Genomic DNA, 22,687 nt, shown 5'->3' with positions numbered 1-22,687 from the left:
CTCTTACATTCGAGAAATAAATGTTTGTAATTTAAGGTTTCAAAATCATTAGATTTTTTTTAGTAAGATTCTTAGGTTGTAGTGTCTTTTGCAAATTTATTGGAATCATTTTTGAAAGGAATATCTTCAAGTTCTTTAAAATTAGTAAGAAACACCTCCACGAAGGTTTTTCACGTGTTTAGTTGATTTTATAGCTCCAGCCACAAGAGTGTGCTGTGTGCATAGCACCATATTCTTGTTCTTACTGCATTCGTTGAAACGGCTGGCACGGTGCTGCCATAATCCGGTTGGGTTTTAAATAAAATATATACTAGTAAAGTGCTGCATTGAAATTAAACAATATTTTTTTATTATCTAGGGGAATAGGCCCTAGTACTACAACTTATAAAATTTTTCGCGTGTTAAGTAATACCTATATTTGTGTGACACGCACTCTCGAGTCTCACGTTTTTTTTAAAAAAGCTGGTATTATGTGTATGTACTACTTGATATTATTATTTAAGGAAGGAATACTAGAAATATATGCATCACGGATTTTGAGGTTCTGGACTCCCTCGATTTTTACTTTGTTTTCAGAGCTTGAAGCCCTTCAGCCTCACCTTCTCACTCTTTGAGGCCGAGAGCTGGTATAATTCATCAGACCTGTTTTCTGTAGTTGGGAACTAGTTACCATCAAAACTTATTAATTTTGCATTCATTCATTTAAGGGCAACTAGATGCCGACGTGCAAATCAAGTCAAGTTAGCTAACAGAAAGTTTTGCTTAAGGTTCTACATTAGCTGAGATAATTTATAGACGCTGTTTCCAGTCAAGTTAGCTAACAGAAAGTTGGTGATCAAGTATGCAAGACAAGCTAGCTAACGAAAGTTGGTCGATGTCAAACTTTTTGCTTAAATAAGGTTCTTCATGTGAAAAATTTGCAAAAAAATTATGGAGGCTGATATGCTGCTCCTGTGAATGTAAACTTGTGTATAGGGAGGGGCGCAGAATGTCGTCTTTCCGATTGGGGTGGGCGGCCGTGATGGTAGTGATGAGCCTCCTCCTCTTGCAAAGCAATCGGTTGCTGGCATCTCCTGCTCCATCGACTGGAGAGCTTACGAAGAATTGCACCCAATTCACATCGAAGACGCAAGGGCCTTACTGGATAGACGAAAACATACACGAAGCCAATGTGAGGTGGAACGTCTCTGATGGTGTGCCCCTCAACCTCACCTTCCGAGTGGTGGACGGGGATCTGAGCGCCCTATACAACCGCTGTGTGCCCATTGCCCTGGCAAGGATTGATCTATGGCACTGTAGATACGATGGCCGCTACAGCGACGAGAGCCTTGAGCACACCGAGGGTGAGAAATGGCTGCGAGGCTACCAGCACACCAACTCCACAGGCTATGCCACCTTCTATACAATCTATCCGGGCAAGTGAAAATCATATGACATCTTTCACTCTTGCGCCATATGTCTCTGCTTTTGCTAACCATCTCTTTTGTTCGATGTTTCCTCTCCGGCTTTTAATCGTCACCTTTGCCTAGATGTAACGCTACCCTAGCCTCTTTTTGCAGGATGGTATAAAAGCCGCACCGTCCATATTCACGTGAGGGTCCGTCTCTACAACCCCGACAACACCACCTCCTACGAAGCCACCACCCAGCTCTACTTCGACGACGACATCAGCAAGGCCATATACAATAACGTCTACCCTTACAACCAGAGAGGCACAAAAGTGCGTGACACGTTCAACACTGACGATAGTCTGTTTACCACCAACAACCTCATCACTCTAGTCGGCAGCTACACCCATGGCAATGGCTACAGCAGCGTTATCGAGTTCACCTTGCCCTTCGCCAAGCCAGGAAGCCTAGAAAATGCGAGTGGCAAGGGTGGCCTCGATGCCGCCGGTGTGGCCTCATAGTTCCTTACACACCATATCCACAAAGACTCATTCCATTATAAAACCTTACACACCATCCACAAAGACTCATTCCATTATAAAACTTTGTGGTTCAATAATCATCGTTCAGGCGCTTTATGTGTAGAATATGGATATACTAGTGTTTATATACCCGATGCTCCTCGATCTCAAAGCAATATGTTTTCCAAATAAAATAGACTCTTATAAATGTGTCTTAATGCTCTTTACTTGGCTAGCTTTTCAACATGGCATGAGCTTTTTTCTGGGAAATATATGTGTAATATTAACACTGAAAATATTTACATCATAGAGTCCTTTTACAAAGCTCTTGAACATCCTACTTCAAGTTATATTTACTACAGTTTAGTATAGTAATCTGCACAGTATGACCTATTTTCCATCCTCCCAAACAAAAAGAAGATGGACTCCAGGACACATGGTAGCCTAACTGCATTCACGCTATCATCATAGGCTCAGTGGTGACTGGAGTCCATCGTAGCCTAACTGCATTCACGCTATCATCATAGGCTCAGTGGTGAAACCTGCAGAATCTGCTGGCCGGAAATTTAAAAACCTCTTATGGTGAACTCACTCGCGATACACTTATATATTTTAAAGAGAATATCTTGAAATCTAGATCCTCACCCTATTTAAACTTATTGTAGTATATTAAGATCTCCCTTGATCATTATTTTTTTCCTAAGCTTAGATCTCTTAAAGGAAACTAAGAATCATCATGATATCCATGAAAAATCTACTAGGAAGCATGGCCTTTATAGTAAGGCATACATTCAATGTTCACACTGTCTTTTATACGAACACAACATGTCAAAGGAAAATAGAATTTCTTCTTTGTCCACAATTTCCTTAAGCTATTTGTATAGGTTATATGATAACATGTGCCATGTAATTATGAAAAGATTATTCACTAGAAACACAAGTTTTTTCAAGAGGAGAAACATGCTTGAAAGCTTAGACATAGCTTTTGTATCTACTATGTGCAACAAGAAGAGCCTAAGTTTTAGTGTCTTTTTTGCACCTCTTACATTCGAGAAATAAATGTTTGTAATTTAAGGTTTCAAAATCATTAGCTTTTTTAATAAGATCGTAGGTTCTAGTGTCTTTTGCTAATTTAGTAGATTTTTTAAAGGAATATCTTCAAGTTCTTTAAAATTAGTAAGAAACACCTCCACGAAGGTTTTTCACGTGTTTAGTTGATTGTATAGCTCCAGCCACAAGAGTGTGCTGTGTATAGCACCAAATTCTTGTTCTTACTGCATTCGTTGAAATGGTTGGCACGGTGCTGCCATAATCCGGTTGGGTTTCAAAGAAAATATATACTAGTAAAGTGCTGCATTGAAATTTTGCATTCATTCATTCAAGGGCAACTAGATGCCGACGTGCAAATCAAGTCAAGTTAGCTAGCAGAAAGTTTTTCTTAAGGTTCTACATTAGCTGAGATAATTTATAGACGTTGTTTCCAGTCAAGTTAGCTAACAGAAAGTTGGTGATCAAGTATGCAAGACAAGCTAGCTAACGCGATGGCAAACTTTTTGCTTAAATAAGGTTCTTCATGTGAATCATTTGCAACCGAGTGGTGGACGGGGATCTGAGTGCCATATACAACCATTGTGTGCCCATTGCCCTGGCAAGGATTGATCTATGGCACTGTAGATACGATGGCCGCTACAGCGACGAGAGCCTTGAGCCTTGGTGAGAAATGGCTGCTATGGCGACCTGAGTATCTCTAACCTTCTATGTTAATTGTTAATCAATTATGTATTAATACACCTACATAGGATTTCTACAACAACCTTATCACTCTGGTCGGCAGCTACACCCATGGCAACGGCTACAGCACCGTCATTGAGTTCACCTTTCCTTTCTCCTTGCCAGGAAGCCTACAGTATGTGCATGGTAAGGGTGTCCCCCATGTGAGTGGCCTTTCCTCTTAGTTCTTTCATCGTAGCTTCTACCTATAACCTAAAGTATTTCCAGATAACACTAGTCAGCCCCTCGATGCTCTTTTTTATGTTTGGTGTATACACAGTTTACACCAATAACAGCGGCTCTTAATGTGCCTTGAAGTACATATATATGTATAATTTTTTTTCATGAGGTCTTATTCCATTCCTAGCAGCACATGGGAATTTCACCTGGCTATACACACCATACTAGCCATACACACCCGAGTACCACAAAGGGTACCACCTTTTCCAAATATTGGCCACTTTATTGGACAAGCCCCGCAGCACAAGTTACTGGCTCGGTTGATTGAAGTGAACACCATGCACAGCTTTGGTAGAACTGGGCGTTGTAAGTTGAGTCACCATCTTTGATATCAATGGCAACCATTGTCCCTAATCCAGAGTGTGAGCTTGAAGCAGGGATTTCATTAACGTCTTCACAATTTCGTGATCATGTTAACAAAACCTAGTATTAACATATTAAAACTTGTGATCACATTGTATATTCACATGACCTGAGCAATGACCTGCCAAAACCTACTAGTCCCATAACCCCGTCGGGGTTCATTGTTTTCCCGGCGGGCACGCCGGGAAAACAAAAGAATCCCGGCGGGGTTCTGTCATGTTTATAAACATTGCCCGACACCCATTGTGCAACTTTTGGGGAGATAGTCCTTGTTTTGGGGGCGTGATATCTCTCCTCAAAGTGCTTGTAGAGCTCTCGAGTTGCTAGAAATGTCCTCTTGGGAAGAACGTCCTTATCTTAGGGGCTGTCGTCTTTCCTTGTAGGCACTCCTAAGGCTATTGAGCCACTCGTCCTTAGTTCTTTGAATTGGGGGCAAGGTGTGGTTCGTAGCTAATACTTGCGGAGATTTAGGGACAAAGTTGGAGTCATTCAGCTTTGCATTTGAGCTACGTAGGTAATCTACCTCATTCTGCTTTATGAATGGTTTGATGGAGCCAAGAGTCCTGCTTAGGGACTTGTATTGGTTCTTGATACTTGATATAGTTTAGAGTAGACAAGGGTCTATTGTCCTATACTAGAGTATTGGGCAAGCATATATCTTTGATTTTCTTTGTGAATGTTAGAGAAGGTCTATTGTCCTATACTAGAGTATTGGACAAGCATAGATCTTTGATTGTGTAAAGCATCCTTAATTGGGTACAAAAGGCATCCTTCATTGGGAGTGCAATGTGCATGATAGTTTCGAAGTAGTTTTGTAGTCAGACCTTGCAAGATAGTTTCGAAGTAGTTTTGTGTTATGTGATGATCTTTTGTGTTTCTCAAGATAGTTTCGAGAAGTAGTTTGTCTGCTGATGTATGTTTTGTAATACGTTGATGGCACGGAAGCGGTAGAGCTGTCTACGCCCTTATAGCATGCCACACTTCCACACACGCATGCAAACACACCAGAATACCAGACCACAGAGCATGAACAAGACTCATATTTCAAAATAGACCTTGACCTTTACAGAGAATATCCCAGACACCAGCTACACCAAGCACCGCTCGCAATCAGCCCTCTCCAGCTCCTGGTCGATCCAAATCCCTTCGCTCCTTCTGCTCTGCAGTAGCCCTTCTCGTTCTCTGCACTGCACCTCGGCTAAGGTCCACTCTCTGCTACACCTCCAGTACCCTGCCAGTTCCCAAAGCATAGAACCAGTCACCCTTCTGACCTTACCACCAAACCAATAACCAGCCCAAGCCTCACAATACCAAGTGGCTCCCTCTTGACCTGTCTCTGTCAGCCCGACCTGCACGTCCTCGCCAACCTTGCTTCCTCTGTGCCCACCTTGCCCATAGGTGGCCTTTGCTCTTCACTATCACCAACCCGTCAGCCTGTCGGCCTTGTCCATCAGCAGCTACGCCAGCTTTCCTTTTGGTTCTCTCCTGCAGCTCTCCTCCTTTCAAACCCCAAGCTGCGCTTCACAGCTGCAGCTACACACAAAACACCGGACTCCTCTCCTGCTCCTCTCCTTGAGTCGCTTCCTTTCACCAGCAGTCGCCAGCTCCTACTCCACTTGCGCTCCAGCGCTTCCAGTGGCTGCAGCAAGCCACCCACAACCACATACGGGCTTCTCCTCTTCCCCGTCAGCTCCCCGCCATCCAAAGGCACACACAGGCTCCTCTGCAGCAGCCCAGCAGCTGCGCTGCAGCTGTTCCAGTTGTATCCACCGCAGCTGCTCCCAGCTGCACACACACCAACACCTCGGCGACTTCTCCTCGCTCCCAGCGTCCTTCTCTGCACCTGTTTTACACGACCCCCCTCCTCGCTTCTCTGCACTGCAATCACACCCTGGCTACGGTTCTACTAGGCGGCTTCCTTCTCACCCAGGAGGACCCCCACACGCGAGCCCACACGTCGGCTCTTCAGCACTCATGCCTGCACACTCCTCTCGCTCCCACAGAGTCCCCCACACCTCTTGGCTCTCCTGCGCCGACTCTCTACTCTCCGCCAACTTTTCCAGAAGAACTTCGCTGGCGGCTCCATTGGCTGCTACGTGGCCATTCCTTTTGCAGCCATGTTTGTATTATACCATATATATATATTTTAGAATTTCAATAATGGCCACCATACTCCCTTTCATACCAATGATCATGGCACATGGCCCCATCATCAATTGCTCCCCTAATCTCCACATACCTTCCAACACAAACCGACTGGTGCCCACTCATCCTTTGGACGCGCACAAACTTCAAGACGACCGAGCAGCTTAAATCAACCCAGCAAACCGCTCACCGGACAGGCCTGCAACCAGCGCAAATCAAATGCCGTCCACCCTGTACACCTGGCAACACCCTCAAAAGTAAAACCTTCACACACGCCATGCACACGTTTGCACTCATTATCAGCCTCTATTTTTTAGCCACACATATTTAGCAACCCCCTTTCTTCTGCTGAGACATTTATGTCCAGCAGCTGCACTAACAGTAACCACTTATCCCCCTGGATCAAACAAAAACCTCGGTGCATCTTCCTTCCAGTCCTTCAGGCATTCCCTTCCAACAGACAACCATTGAAGCACCCTGTCATAGTCTGCTTTCAGCAACCCCCTTGGCTCTTCATGTATGGCCTCAGCACCCTCCACTGTTGCACTTCCTCCTCCAGACCAGCTCTCATAACCTTGTGGTGGAGACAACCACTCCTCACCTCTACTTCCCTCTGTCACATCTGACTCCCACTCATAATCAAACACCGAAATAACACTCATCTGCTGATCAACCCCCATCTCATGGTCGCAATCCAACTTGCAGCCCACATCACTGGCTTCCAACCCTTCCTCTAGGCAACCTGCCAGACCCAAACTATAACCAAACCATTCATCCATATGCTGAGCATCCACACGCGGTGTGTCCACCATACACTCACTTCCCTTCAGCCCATCAACATCACACACAGCAACCTCGTGCACTGTAGACTCATCATTGTCGCCTTCCTGCAGTTTCTCCAGCTTCAAGACCATTGGTGATCCTGCAAGATTCTCCACATCTTGCACAGGCATCCCTACCAAGTCTAAGCTCCCCAAACTCCCAGGCAAAGCATCTTGGTCCCCCTGACCAACAACAATAGTCTCACATGCATCCTCATCACTCACAACCACCTCATCCTTCTCCTGGGCATGACAAGGAACACACACCTTATGTTCAGCATCCACACCTGCGAAATCTATCGCACCATCAACCAAAGGAGCATCCAGCTCACCATCAATCATACCATCACTCTCTTCCTGCTGCACAACTGGCATGCAAGCACTCTTCTCCAAGGAAGCCATCTTCAACAGATCATCTAGTGCACTATCAAGTACACTGTCCAGCTCACCATCCACACTCTCACCACAGGCTGCAATATCCAACTCATCACCCGGATCATCCACACATACTCCATCCACAGCACCTTCATCTGTGACACCTTGATCATCACTCTCCACCTTGACTGGCTGAAGTACTGGTATCTGCTCACAATCCACAACATCATCAATACTCTCATCCTTCTCCTCCTCCTCACCTTCTGAAAGCTCTTCAGGGCTGATTCCAGAAACCTTATCCTTCTCCATTCCCAACAGGCTAACCTGTCCCATACCCTGCTCTGCAAATGTGACCTCACAGACACTGGTCTGAATTGCCTTCTTCACCTGCAAATTAGGGCCCATCACCTTATCACTCATTCCCATAGGCAATTGATATATGCCACCATTAGCTTTGGCTGGTTTCTCACATTGCGGACTCATATGACCCCACTCACCACAATTCCGGCATTGCACATCACACAGATACCCTTTCCCTCTTCCAATATCTGCTGAATTTCCTCCAAAACCAGATGATGCATCAGTCTTCTTTCCCATATCACTCATGTCTCGTCCTCTTCCTGTGGACTCTATCCAATTCACACTCAAAGACTTCATGAGCTCCACTGCTTCATGAACTTCCCTCTTCAATGAGTCCTCCTGCCTAGGAACAACAGCAGCTTTCCTTCCAGGATGCATACTCTCAATCTGTGGCACCTTCACAAACCTCTTCGGCTCTTCCCGCATTCCCAACTGCCTGAGACGCTTCACCTTCCACTCCTTCTCACGAGCTACTCTGACAGCCTCCTCAAAGCTACCCAGGTTCTTCAGCTCCACCTTCAAACGGATCGTTGGCTCCAGACCTGCCACAAACCGCTCTCTCTTTATCATCTGCGAGGGTACTTCAGGAATCAGAGCCTCACACCATAGACTCCACAGTCTACCAAACTCTATCAGATACTGATCCACATCCTGACCATCCTTCTGCTGAATGTTACACAACTCCTTCCACACTTCATTCGGACTCTTCACACGAACAAACTGTGCCAAAAAGGCAGCTCTGACTACACGGTACTCAGGATCCTGTCGATAAACATTCCTGTGTGCAGTCACAAACATCTGCAGCCATACTTTTGCATCACCCTGCAAGCAATAAGCCAAAATCCGAGAAAGGATCTCCGGGGTTGCCCTGTCTTTCATCAAAGCTGTAAACTCCATCTTCTCCAGAAACCTGGTTGCATTTTCCTGTGGCAATCCCCAATACTCTGGAAAATCTTGAGCCATCTTTCCAAATCTTGCTTCACACAGCCCTTTTCTCTTTCACAAACCAGAGGAAATCTGCTCCTCTGTGGAGGCACCAAAAAGTGATGGCACGGAAGCGGTAGAGCTGTCTACGCCCTTATAGCATGCCACACTTCCACACACGCATGCAAACACACCAGAATACCAGACCACAGAGCATGAACAAGACTCATATTTCAAAATAGACCTTGACCTTTACAGAGAATATCCCAGACACCAGCTACACCAAGCACCGCTCGCAATCAGCCCTCTCCAGCTCCTGGTCGATCCAAATCCCTTCGCTCCTTCTGCTCTCCAGTAGCCCTTCTCGTTCTCTGCACTGCACCTCGGCTAAGGTCCACTCTCTGCTACACCTCCAGTACCCTGCCAGTTCCCAAAGCATAGAACCAGTCACCCTTCTGACCTTACCACCAAACCAATAACCAGCCCAAGCCTCACAATACCAAGTGGCTCCCTCTTGACCTGTCTCTGTCAGCCCGACCTGCACGTCCTCGCCAACCTTGCTTCCTCTGTGCCCACCTTGCCCATAGGTGGCCTTTGCTCTTCACTATCACCAACCCGTCAGCCTGTCGGCCTTGTCCATCAGCAGCTACGCCAGCTTTCCTTTTGGTTCTCTCCTGCAGCTCTCCTCCTTTCAAACCCCAAGCTGCGCTTCACAGCTGCAGCTACACACAAAACACCGGACTCCTCTCCTGCTCCTCTCCTTGAGTCGGCTTCCTTTCACCAGCAGTCGCCAGCTCCTACTCCACTTGCGCTCCAGCGCTTCCAGTGGCTGCAGCAAGCCACCCACAACCACATACGGGCTTCTCCTCTTCCCCGTCAGCTCCCCGCCATCCAAAGGCACACACAGGCTCCTCTGCAGCAGCCCAGCAGCTGCGCTGCAGTTGTTCCAGTTGTATCCACCGCAGCTGCTCCCAGCTGCACACACACCAACACCTCGGCGACTTCTCCTCGCTCCCAGCGTCCTTCTCTGCACCTGTTTTACACGACCCCCCTCCTCGCTTCTCTGCACTGCAATCACACCCTGGCTACGGTTCTACTAGGCGGCTTCCTTCTCACCCAGGAGGACCCCCACACGCGAGCCCACACGTCGGCTCTTCAGCACTCACGCCTGCACACTCCTCTCGCTCCCACAGAGTCCCCCACACCTCTTGGCTCTCCTGCGCCGACTCTCTACTCTCCGCCAACTTTTCCAGAAGAACTTCGCTGGCGGCTCCATTGGCTGCTACGTGGCCATTCCTTTTGCAGCCATGTTTGTATTATACCATATATATATATTTTAGAATTTCAATAATGGCCACCATACTCCCTTTCATACCAATGATCATGGCACATGGCCCCATCATCAATTGCTCCCCTAATCTCCACATACCTTCCAACACAAACCGACTGGTGCCCACTCATCCTTTGGACGCGCACAAACTTCAAGACGACCGAGCAGCTTAAATCAACCCAGCAAACCGCTCACTGGACAGGCCTGCAACCAGCGCAAATCAAATGCCGTCCACCCTGTACACCTGGCAACACCCTCAAAAGTAAAACCTTCACACACGCCATGCACACGTTTGCACTCATTATCAGCCTCTATTTTTTAGCCACACAACGTGAGTGACTTTGTTGTTTTTTCATTTGTGTATTCATTGTTATATACTTGCTTGAATAGGGAGGTTATTTGAGATGGAGGACAATGTTGGATCCAGTGATACCTCCAATAGAGTTCAAATTCCAAATAGTAGGAAAAAAAGGGCACCTGGGATAGAGTGGAAATATGCAAAAAACGTCCGTGTGGGAGTGTAAGCTATGCCACGCAGTAAAATCAGGTGGGGCACCTCGACTAAGAGAACACTTTTTAGGTGGAACGAAGAAAAAGTCATGTACCCACCCCTCTGCACCTGCAGTGGCCAAACACATAAGAGAAGAAATTCAAAAGAAAGATTCAAGAAAACATTACACTCCTACCGTTAATGTATCAAGGTAGCAAGAACATTGTTGTTCTAATCATCAAACTCTGGCTACATCGCTTGCTTGTACTCCGAACGTCAATGTGCAACCAGAAAGTAATCTACCCAGTGCATCTTCCTGCAAGCGGAACTTTGACGTAGGAAATATACCCATGCGTCAAACTTCATTGCAAGAAAGCCTACGTCAAGGTCGGCTCGATGATGCACAACTCGCCCTTGCTGAAGCGATTTACTTTTCTGGGAGTGCTATGATGATGGTGGACAGTGAGCATTGGAAGAGAGCATGGAAGAAAATTGGTGAGTTTGGACCAGGGTTTTCACCGCCTACGTACCATGCTATGCGAAATGATCTATTAGAGAAATGTTATGCGCAAGTAAAAGAACATGTACAAAGAATAATTCTTAGCAATATAGAGCTTTCTAGATGTAGTATAGTAAGTGATGGATGGTCCAATGTACAAAGAAAACCATTATTTAATATAATGGTTATTTCACCTAGAGGTGAGACTTTCATCCGTGCCATGGATTCTGTTGGTTCAATCAAAACTGGGGCTTACATTGCTCAAGTCATTGGCTCTGTGATAGAGGAAGTGGGTGCCAAAAATGTAGTCCAAATCGTCATGGACAATGCAAAGAATTGCAAGAATGCATCCAAAATCCTAAAGCGGCACTATCCACATGTTTTTCCGGTAGGCTGTAATACCCATAGTTTGAATCTTGTATTAAAAGATTGGTATGAAAGTGATGATACCAAATGGTTTGCCTCAATCGTCAACACTGCTCGCCAGCTTGTGAGATTCATGCTCAAGAGACAGAGAGTGTTAGATATTTTTCGACCTCGCATGTCAGTTATGTTAAAGCTTCCAGCGGAGACTAGGTTTTGCACTCACTTTTACACTTTTGAGTCTCTTCTTCGAAATAAAGATGCAGTTTGTGAAACATATACCAATCTTGTATTAAAAGATTGGTATAAAAGTGATGATACCAAATGGTTTGCCTCAATCGTCGACACTGCTCACCAGCTTGTGAGATTCATGCTCAAGAGACAGAGAGTGTTAGATATTTTTCGACCTCGCATGTCAGTCATGTTAAAGCTTCCAGCGGAGACTAGGTTTTGCACTCACTTTTACACTTTTGAGTCTCTTCTTCGAAATAAAGATGCAGTTTGCGAAACTTTTACATGCATGACATTTCATGACTGGGAGAGCACTCAACTTGAAAAAGTGAAAGAGAAAATCAAAGTTTTGAAGGCAGCACTTACGAGAAGAAGTTGGTGGAACAGTGTGATGGATGCATACCATGTAATGATGCCTGTTATGTATGCCATACGAAGTCTTGATCAAAGAGCGCCTAATCTCGAGAAAGCATGGATGCAATGGTGGACTATCCAGCGGAGTTTGGAGTGTCCTGAGAAATTAGAGCATTCAGTGGTGGTGGAAAAGCAATGGCGTGTACCATTTTCCAGTAGACAAAGAAAAGTCCTATTGAAGTACTTCCATGCTAGATGGATTGGAGCGCATTCACCACTACACAGTGCTGCTTACATGCTAGATCGTGAATACTCGAATATGGATTTGATGTTCAACGTTGAGGTGGTTCAAGATTTTTATAAAGTGATAAACACTTTTTATAATAATGTTGATGATCGTGTAAAGTGCATAAAGGAGATGACCTCATTTCAATTGAAAGAGGGTTTATTTTCCAACTCCCTTATTCAACAAATGGCTAAAGAGCAACCTGCATGGAAGTGGTGGATGATGAATGGTGGTGAGCACTATGCTTTATTGTGCAACCTTGCAATGAAGGTTCTAAGTCAGTGCTCTTCAAACTCAGGCTCAGAAAGAAACTGGAGCATGTACAAATATATTCACAGTACTATTCGCAATCGACTTCTTGCAGATCGAGCAGATAAACTTGTTTACATGTATTGCAATGAAAAGATCTTGCGAGACATTAAAAGCGAAGAGTATGAAGAAGATATGCCCAGATGGATGTACGATTGTGATGATGTAGTAGACGAGAACTTTGATGTTGGACGTACATCGTGCATTAGCCTTGAGATATAAGACAATTTGGACATTAACTTAGATGAGCTTAATTTAGCAGACGAGAGGGTAAATGGTGAAAGAATTTTGGAGCAAGATACTGACATAGAGGAAGAAGCCATTTCAATAATTTCATAAAAAATACTTGTACAAATGATTGTATTTGGAGAAATTATCAATACAAAAGTAGGATTTATGTCTTTCTTAGTTTTCATCTTGAAATAAATTGTGAATTGCGCTAGGAGTTGCATCTAAAGGTTCTGGTGGTTTATATTCACTAGCCATGCCGAACATTGTATAAATACCTTGATTTATTGGGACACTGCACAATGCACAAGTGGAAATACTTTGCATGTGCCTCACTAAACATATTAAGTGGTAGTAGTGTCCACAGGGCAGTATATATACTGGCCGCTCCACCCATCGAATACTTTGTAACATACAGGACATTGGTGGGTGGAGGAACTAGTAGCCTCAGCAGAAACTCCCACAAGATCAGGATGTATCAAAAAATGAGAGATGTGGTTCCCTTGGCGCACAGGAGCTATACGTGAAGAGATGGTCTGTACATCTTGGCTGATCTTTGTGAGCTGCTCTTGAATCCCTCTATTGGCCGGGGGAGGAGTTGACACTTGAGATAATCGTACAGCTTCTTTCTCCTTCTCTGCTAGCTGTGCCCCTTGTTGAATCAACGTGAGAGAGAGAGAGAGAGAGACACGTCATATGCATCCCCAAAGGTGTGTTCAATACACACGAGAGATTTATGGAGGACAACTAAATGATTTATAGCTACAACTAAATGAGAAAATAGATTCACTCATTGTCTTTGATGTCTTTGTAATCTCATTGTCTTTGTGATATGTCTTTACCTTCTCTTTAGATCTGGGCAGCATAATCTATAATATCATAAACTCAACAGAAAGTTGTATAATTATGTTATATACAAAATATTGAAACATAAGCACAATGCAATAAGAGACGGGTCATGATGCCGCTCTATGGACAACATAGATACAAATGATACTAATGAAAAATGTGTGCATATGAAATCACAAATGTGTCATACAAATAACATATAGGAAAGGAAGCACTGAGATGAATATGAAAAAGGTACTATTGTCTTGGCACTGGAGATTATCATTACTGAGATGCCATGAGTCAAAGTGACATAGTTAATGATATGATTACGAAGGCACCAAAATTACAAACTCACCAAACCTGTCAGAATCACCGAGGCTTGCATGCTTAAAATAATAATTGTCAATTCCGTGAGACTGGTTGTAATGTAACAAGCAAAAGTAGAACACATGGCACCTTTAACTATATCTTGCAAAGGCTCCCGAGAAATAGTTGCATGCTTACAAAGCCTCTCGAGCAGTAGCAGCATGCTAAGCATCAATAAAGTCCTCTTTACGCACAAGACAAACTTCCTCGAAGCCATAGAAAGAACAAATACACAACTTCCTTGTGAGAACAATCAAACGAGAGATCAACATCACCGCTGAGATGACCATGAGCAAGTAACTGTAACGATTCTGAAGTCATGATATAAAACGATCAGATCATCACCGAGAGGACCATGAGCTTGAGATCATCACCGAGATGACCATGAGCACATAACTATACTCTTGTACCAAAGATTAGAGAATACGAAACAAATTCAAATAAACATTATGAGATCTAAATAATGAGATCATCACACTGAGATGACCATGAGCAAGTCTGTAACGATTCTAAAGTCATGAGTTAAAACAATCAGATCATCACCGAAATGACCACGAGCAAGTAACTATAACGATTCCTAAGTCATGAGTTAAAACAATCAGATCATCACCGAGATTTGGTAAGAGAATCTGGTTACTTGGAGAAGTTGACTTGGAAGATTGACCTGTCAATAAACACTAAAATAGAAAATGACACTCATTCTAGTTAGTAAGTCATATCTTTGCCATGGGAAAAATCTATGACATAAGATCAAACCTCCAATATTATGAGTCAAGATAATGAGACAACTATAACTTGGATCAAACCTCCAGGATGACATGATATGAAAGTAAACCTCATAAGATGACAGGACGAGAAATCAAACCTCTGACGTCCATAGGTAGGATGACCAGACATGATAAAAAAGCAAACCTCTGACATGAAACAATAATTAGGATGTAGACACCTCTGACGGGACAAAAAAGCAAACCTCTGACATGACGTACTTGAAAGTAAACCTCATAAGATGATAGGCCGAGAAATCAAACGTGTGACATTCACAATCAGGAAAGTAAACCTCATAAGATGACGGAACGAGAAATCAAACCTTTGACATCCGCAGGCAGCATGTAGCCAGGATGACATGATGTGAGCATAAACCTCATAAGCTCATAGGATGAGAAATCAAACCTCTGACATGTAGTCAAGATGATATGACGTGAACGTAAACCAACCTCGTAAGATGATGGGACAAGAAATCAAACCTCTGACATGTAGTCACAGGATGACATGACGTGAACGTAAACCTCGTAAGATGACGGGACAAGAAATCAAACCTCTGACATGTAGTCAGGATGACATGACGTGAACATAAACCTCATAAGCTGACGGGACGAGAAATCAAACCTCTCGACGGAATTTCTTGTTAGTTGCCATAGATTGAATTCCAAGACTTGACCACCATTGATTAGTCACATAAGGATATAGACCATCATTCTGATCATGAAAAGAGCTGCTACTACTGACCCTGTCCTCTCTCATGGCCATTTAGACCTGCATGGTTGCATTGTCGACCACAAAAGACATTGATAGACTTAAATAAACCTAGTCAATCTGATGAGCCAAAGCCAAGGCATGGTGCATCCAATAACCATGGCATCATGGTAACAATCCATGGAAACGTAGTCAACCATCATTCACGAAACATGTAACCATCATCACGGAACAACACCATGGCATCATGGTAACAATCCATGGAAACTTAGTCAACCATCATTCACGAAACATGTAACCATCATCACGGAACAACACCATGGCATCATGGATACAATCCATGGAAACGTAGTCAACCATCATTCACGAAACATGTAACCATCATCACGGAACAACACCATGGCATCATGGAAAAAATCCATGGAAACACAATCAACCATATCATGGATTCAATCCATGGAAACATGATCAACAAATATAGATTAGCCAAGTGAACCAACATCAACAAAACATGTAACCATCATCATGAAACAATATTGCAACAACATAAAGTCGATACACAAAAATCATGAAAAGCTTGCACCCTACATGCGCACACACACACACACATGACTAACATATATATGAAGATGTGAGTGAATTACATCAATGCAATGAACACATATACATATCCTTTCTTACCCTTGCACCATCCTGGGTCGTGAGCGTGCCATTGTCATCAACCTTACGTTGCTGCAGAGTCTAGATCCAAAACTGATAGAGAAGTTCAGGAATTCGGAGTTCTATGTTCGTGTTACATGGTTGTCCTAGTCCACAAACTTGCCTTTCTGGAGAATCAGACTCAAGGCTAGTTAAAGCATCGGCTGATAAAGGAGAGAATAGTTCCAGCACTTTCTGATAGTAGTTATGCCATATTTCACCACCCATCACCATCCTTTGCGCAACTTTTCTCAAATATTGATGTATGAGGTTCTGCATAAGATACTAAAGACCCCTCGCATGGCTCTCATGGGTTACCCAATCACGCGCACTATTGAACTTGTGCTGACCCCTGTGCATCATCACGCACATAGATGCACGTGCAAGCAAGTGCAAGCAAGTGCAGAAAGATGAAAGTGATGAAGTAAGAAATATTCTTTCTTACAGAACAAGAGAATAGCAATGGAAACAGAAGTCATGATAAACCTGAAGATAACGGTGGAAATCCATGGTGCTGAGGATAACAGCATGTTCATGAAGAAAGCATCATCCCTGTTGTCTTTGTAAAATTTGTGCTTTCAAGACCTTGTCCGCACTGAGATGGCATGATTGAGTACTTATAGACAAGCAAAATTCAGTCCATCGAATAGGGACCCGTTTGCACATAAACCTTCACTTGCACACCAGCGATGGCAGAAGGGCTCTCAAAGCTATGATGAGAGTAGAAACCCTATGATAATTTCAAGTCTGGCGTGTGCTCTTGTGAGGTAGCACGTTTTCTTTCCATATCCGCAGATGTGTTTGCTAGGGCTACTGCATCCTCTGATTCTTTGTCTTTATTGGAGCTCCTGGATATCCTTGTTTTTGCACTTTCAGACACATCAAAGCCTGGCATGTGACCAAAGCACCAAAATCGCCACCAAACAAGGGCACGGGACAACAGCAGCACACCCGCGAACGGACTCCATAGCCACGGGAGCATGCTCACGAGATGTCCTGATAGTTGCAAGAAGAGATAGAGAGCCGGCACAGATCAATTCAGCCATGTACGCCATAGCCACCAGATCAATTCAGCCATGTGCTCTGATACCATGTTGAACCAACGTGAGAGAGAGAGAGAGAGAGAGACACGTCATATGCATCCCCAAAGGTGTGTTCAATACACACGAGAGATTGATCATATATAAAGGAGACCCATCTATATATAGAGCACATCTATATATAGTTCCAACACTATATATAGAGCACATCTATATATATAGTTCTAACACCCCTAAGCTTTCTTTGACCTTGTTTAACTCCAATCCAGCGCCCTCCACCATGAGAGCAAGTTCCTCCCCCTTGTGAATGTCACTGTCTCTTCACGTATGTCGTGGGTGCTGACAGTGGCCTCTCTGGAGGCAAAGTCCACTGGAGTTTCTAGGATAAATTGTGCATATAGCATCTTAGCGAAATAGAGTGGAGCGTCGGCGTTATGGAGAGGACGACCGTACACCTCCAAGAAAATGCGCTCGGCATTAATTTTAATATCATTATGAGTGCAACGCGAAACCTTCCATCTTCCCTTCTTAATCTCGCCATCTGGACATGGCCATATTTCCTTGATCATCTTTGTGGTTACTCGTTTATTTATGTCTTTCCATTGGGCATAAGTAGGATTTGTCCATTTCGACAACCTGCATGCTGTTCTTGTAGCTTCGCGGGCTATCAGTCCATGTGCAAGGGCCTTCATTCGCTCATATGCCTTCTTGGCTAACTCTTGATGCTCGTTTGCTTGTGCTTCCGCCATATCTGCATGAACGTAAATGACTTTAGGATTTTAATGAGCTATAAAGATCAACGTAAGATAAATTGACCATTAGCCTCAAAAGCTTAAAGTTTAACACCACGAGATGAGATATGAATTGCAAGGACTCAATGAGAAATATCCACTTGACTCAAAGAATATTTCAAACAATGCGCGCACATCATATTTTGAAGAGAAAACATAAACTTAAACACCACAAGAGGAGAGAGATATTGCAGACTTAATGAGAAAATATTTCAAACAGTGCGCACATATCAAATTTTGAAGAGAGATAAACAAAGAGCCATTCTTGAAACTAAATCTCCTGATACTGTTAAATTTCAAAATTGGGGTGAATGACCGATAGCTCTACAAGAGGACGTTGTGTCCTCGTCGGGTCAGTATTTAGTGATCTAAAAAATTCCACTACTTGCAAAACAGATTTTTGCTCGTCGCGATTAGGTAAACACATCCAATTTTTGACTCTATAAATAATAGTATCCATGGTAACTTTATCGTAGTAGGAACTATTGTCCATCCACAACTCTTGTACTTTCTGCCAAAAGTCATATAAAATTTGTAATAAATACCCTAAAGCAAAAGCATCAGATGCAGGAGTGTATGCATCTGCCAAAAACGGATCATAAATTTCTGAGGCTATCCCACGGCCGTTTATTTTGCTCTCTCTTTGCGTAGGAGACCACCTGTGCCACCTTCTCAGGATTCTTGTCTGCTTCAAATACAAAATTAAGAGACATCCATTTTTTGGGCACAACAGTAACCCCCAATCGATAGTACCTACGCGTGGCTTCAACTCTTTTGTAAAATCCAACACTACATTGAATGGATGTAGGTCGGTATGTACAATTCCTGCCAAATGTGCTGCTGCTAGGCCTTCCACCAGGGCATGCATAATATGTGGCATGGTTATTACTATTTGTTTTATTTTAGAAAGTTCTAGATGACTTAAAGGAATATTATCGGGCGGGGGTTTTCTCCATCCTCGATCCAAACAAAAAATTGCTCTGGTGCTCACTGAATCTGAAAGGGACCTTCAGAAGAGTATCACCAAGCGAGCCGCCATTATAGTATGGGAAAATAGTGATCCAAGGAGATTCTTTTGTGAAGGCAATACACCTGACAATTGATGGGTGTAGAACCTGCATGCCCTGCTCTGCCTGGAAGCTCTCAAACTTGGTGCTGCCTTCTCCTTTGTAGTGCTTTCCACAAAAAGTAATGTGCTCTGGCAAAAATGATATACCTCTAACTGTATACTCTTTTACTGTGCCAAAAACACCAGAGCCTATTGTTCGCCCTTCGAGCAGAGCCTCGTGCGGGACGCCAATGAGGTGTGCGCACATAGAATTGTAGATTGTGCGATTAATGGCACCCGTCCCACTTGCATCTGGCTGGCTGGATGTTGCAGCGACGTCCTGGGCAATGCGCACTCTTTTGGGGAGTGACTCTGCATCTAGCGCCTTCATGCGCTTGCTCTTGGCTCTTTGCTCGCTCCATACAGCATCCCATAACTGTAGACGATGCATATTAGCTTCAGGCGGGGCAGCATCTCTAAGATCATTGCATGCTACACGCATGCTCCCCAAAATAGTTCGTGTTATATGTTAATGGTTGAAGTCTGCTATCTTTTGTCTATTAAGCAACTCAGCGTTGCCTCCGCTTCGAAGTCGACGCTGTGCATTTTCCCATATCTGCTCTAATAGATCTCTGATCTTTTTGACGATGTCTTCTGAACATTGTGACACTGTGATGACTGCTTCAATGCGAATTGCTCGTAGAACGATTTTACGCTCTTCAGGGGAAAGCATGGTAGTCATCTTCGCAAATCTAGCAAATATCACTAAACACAACAAAAACGGAATATTAAACAACATTACTGAAATCCACATCAAGCAATACATCATCAAACGTGAGAGAATAGCACAAGTGTATCATTACTTATCAATGATCAAACAAAAACGGAATATCAAATAATATTACTGAAATCAACATCATCCAATACATCATCAAACGGGAGACAACCGCAACAAGTGTATCATTACTTATCAATGATCAAACAAAAACGGAATATCAAACAATATTACTGAACTCAACATCATGCAATACATTATCGAACGTGAGACAACCGCAACAAGTGCATCATTACTTATCAAGTGCATACATGTTGCACTCCTCATCTACACGCCTACCGTGAGACAAAGAGAGAGAGTTGTAAGGTGTATCATGAGACAGAGAGAGAGAGGGAGGAAGAGAGAGAGGCATGACAGATAGAGAGAGAGGGAACATTAGATGACATTTTTAATAGTTTTGTGAGTTCCTAAAGAGAGGAAGGTGACATCGCCATAACGATACTATGCTTGCCGCATTACCGACTAGTACCGCTACGGCGTGCCATACTTACCATAGGACACAAACCAGCCGCGTTACCGATTATGTGCCCCACAATAAGCACCATTCCAAAGATTGGCCTTACACACACACCCCTCGTGTGGCGGACCACCCACATCCTGCTGCGCATTGCGACCATGGGCGGCTGCCCGCACAAACACACACACCCACACACACCCACACAAACACACACACCCACAACTTTCATTACCTGTGTATACTGTCAGCAATGAACTCCCAAAGGGTTCCCCGGGCCCATATATATACAAAAATGTAGCCCGCCGGGCTAAATGACGACCCCGACATGGCCCGCCGGGGTTTTAATATTCCCGACGGGACCGCCGGGTATTCCAAAAATCTCGACGAGATTTTAGCCGGTTACCAGGGAACCTCCCACCGGCTTTTTTGGGAACATGTTAACATGTTAATAACATGTTAACACATTTTATTAACAAAAAAAAAATGTGATCACGTGAATATAAAATCATCGGCTTGAAGTTCAAGCATTGCACATTGTTGTCACCACAGGATCGCCGAAGACGATGGTGAAAGCAAGCACCATGATAATCGAATGATGACGGGGTAAGGAATGTGGATGCCTACATGCCCCCCTGCATGCGAACACACCCTTAGTATAAGATGTTCCTAAGAGTATCTAACCCCAAGACCTCTCGTAGAAAGCCCAATGTCTTATCTACTAGGCTACCGCCTTGGGGATGCCTTGAAGTATATTTCAACATCACATAGCCTAACAATTTCATTTGTTTTCTTTAAAGGGATAGACTTAGGCAAGAAAAATCACCTTAAACTGTAATTGCCCCCTTCCCCCCTCCCCCTCCCCCACCCCCAAAAAACGAGAGTAAGAACAAATAACAAAATTATGCATTCCACAAAGAAGTAACAATCAACAAAGTTAATTTCTAAGTAAAAGTATGTCTTCAACTTGATTTATAGGTAAAATTATGTCTTCAACTTCTTCTCACCATAAGAGAACTCATTAGAAACTTAACCCTTAGCTATGGTCTTGTTGAGAACAAGCAATGATTTTTTTGACTTGTTAGATCCTTTTCATCTTTTGTGAGGTTATGACGTTTTGATAGAAAGTTGTCTTGGGAAAAGTTTTCAACACTAAAGAGTAGGAGATCAAAAGTCTAAGCATGAAATATAACATGAATGAAATATATTCCCTCTATTCTAGCTTGTTTGTAATAAAACTTTTAAACAAACATCTTATAATGAGAGGGCTAGTAATGAGAGGGCTAGTAATCTACTTAATTTTTATTTCAGTTATAGTTAAGAGCATGTCAAACTATTTTTCTTTATGTCTATAAGACTTTCCACACACTTTTCTCCAAAAGTTGTTTGTTTGAGTGTACTTTTTCTGCACTAAAGTTTGCTACACATACTAAACCATGCACTATAATAGAAAACGAACAATTTTCATACATTTCTAGGTAATCATCTGAATCAGTGGTTATTCAAAATACCATTATAAACTATGAATCCAGCTTGCCATTCATCTATGTATGAATATTTTTCAAGAGGGTTCTTTTTTCCATTAAAGGAAACCCCAGACTTTTGAAAATTGTGTCTTAAGGTGTTGGAAAATTTCTTATGTTTAATCTCTTAAGTTGTAATGGTTTTGGAGTAGAAGATTGGTTGTTTAAAGTGGAGATTTTAGGATTTGTTTTTTTCTAGTAAGTCATCTCGAATTATCTCTTATAATCAATTAAAAATGGCATAAAGAAAGAATAACAAGTCTCATTTTGTTTTCTTCTTGGGTGTGTGTGTGCGTGCACGTATGCATGCATCCTCTTGCGCTTTGCATATTTTTCTTGAAGCAAGATGGTAGAAGTCTTGGTGGCATTTATGGATGAAAACTCAAGAAGATATCCCATCCAAATAAAGAAATTGTGAGTACTAAGCCATAAAGGAGTTTGTGTTACACCAACCTATAAAAGGAAGGGTTACACTATAATATCCCAAAAGAAAGGTACGTGTATTGACCTATGGAAGAAAATGTGAACTATTAGTTGGAGAAAGAGTACGTTTATTAACATAATGAAGAACAAGTAATTGACAGATAGAAGGTGAATCTATGAAAATAAGGGTATTGGTCAAGATGAATG

The 22,687-nt window shown here is 43.2% G+C and overlaps 1 protein-coding gene across 1 annotated transcript; it reads left to right on the top strand.

The window, feature by feature from the left end:
- Positions 1–522: 522 nt before the first annotated feature.
- LOC147603192 (uncharacterized) lies at positions 523–2,111 on the top strand. The gene is made up of 3 exons (XM_086796610.1): positions 523–626; positions 976–1,415; positions 1,560–2,111. The coding sequence occupies exons 2-3, from the start codon at positions 989–991 to the stop codon at positions 1,907–1,909; spliced, it is 777 nt and encodes a 258-aa protein (XP_086652736.1). The 5' UTR covers positions 523–626; positions 976–988; the 3' UTR covers positions 1,910–2,111.
- The last annotated feature ends 20,576 nt before the right edge of the window (positions 2,112–22,687 follow it).

The sequence above is a fragment of the Cibotium barometz genome, chromosome 64 (assembly GCF_041138505.1).
Source record: "Cibotium barometz isolate CiBa-2024 chromosome 64, ASM4113850v1, whole genome shotgun sequence".
NCBI lineage: Eukaryota > Viridiplantae > Streptophyta > Polypodiopsida > Cyatheales > Cibotiaceae > Cibotium > Cibotium barometz.
The sequence above is the reverse complement of the archived record's forward strand: the minus strand, read 5'-3'. Positions and strand labels throughout refer to the sequence as shown.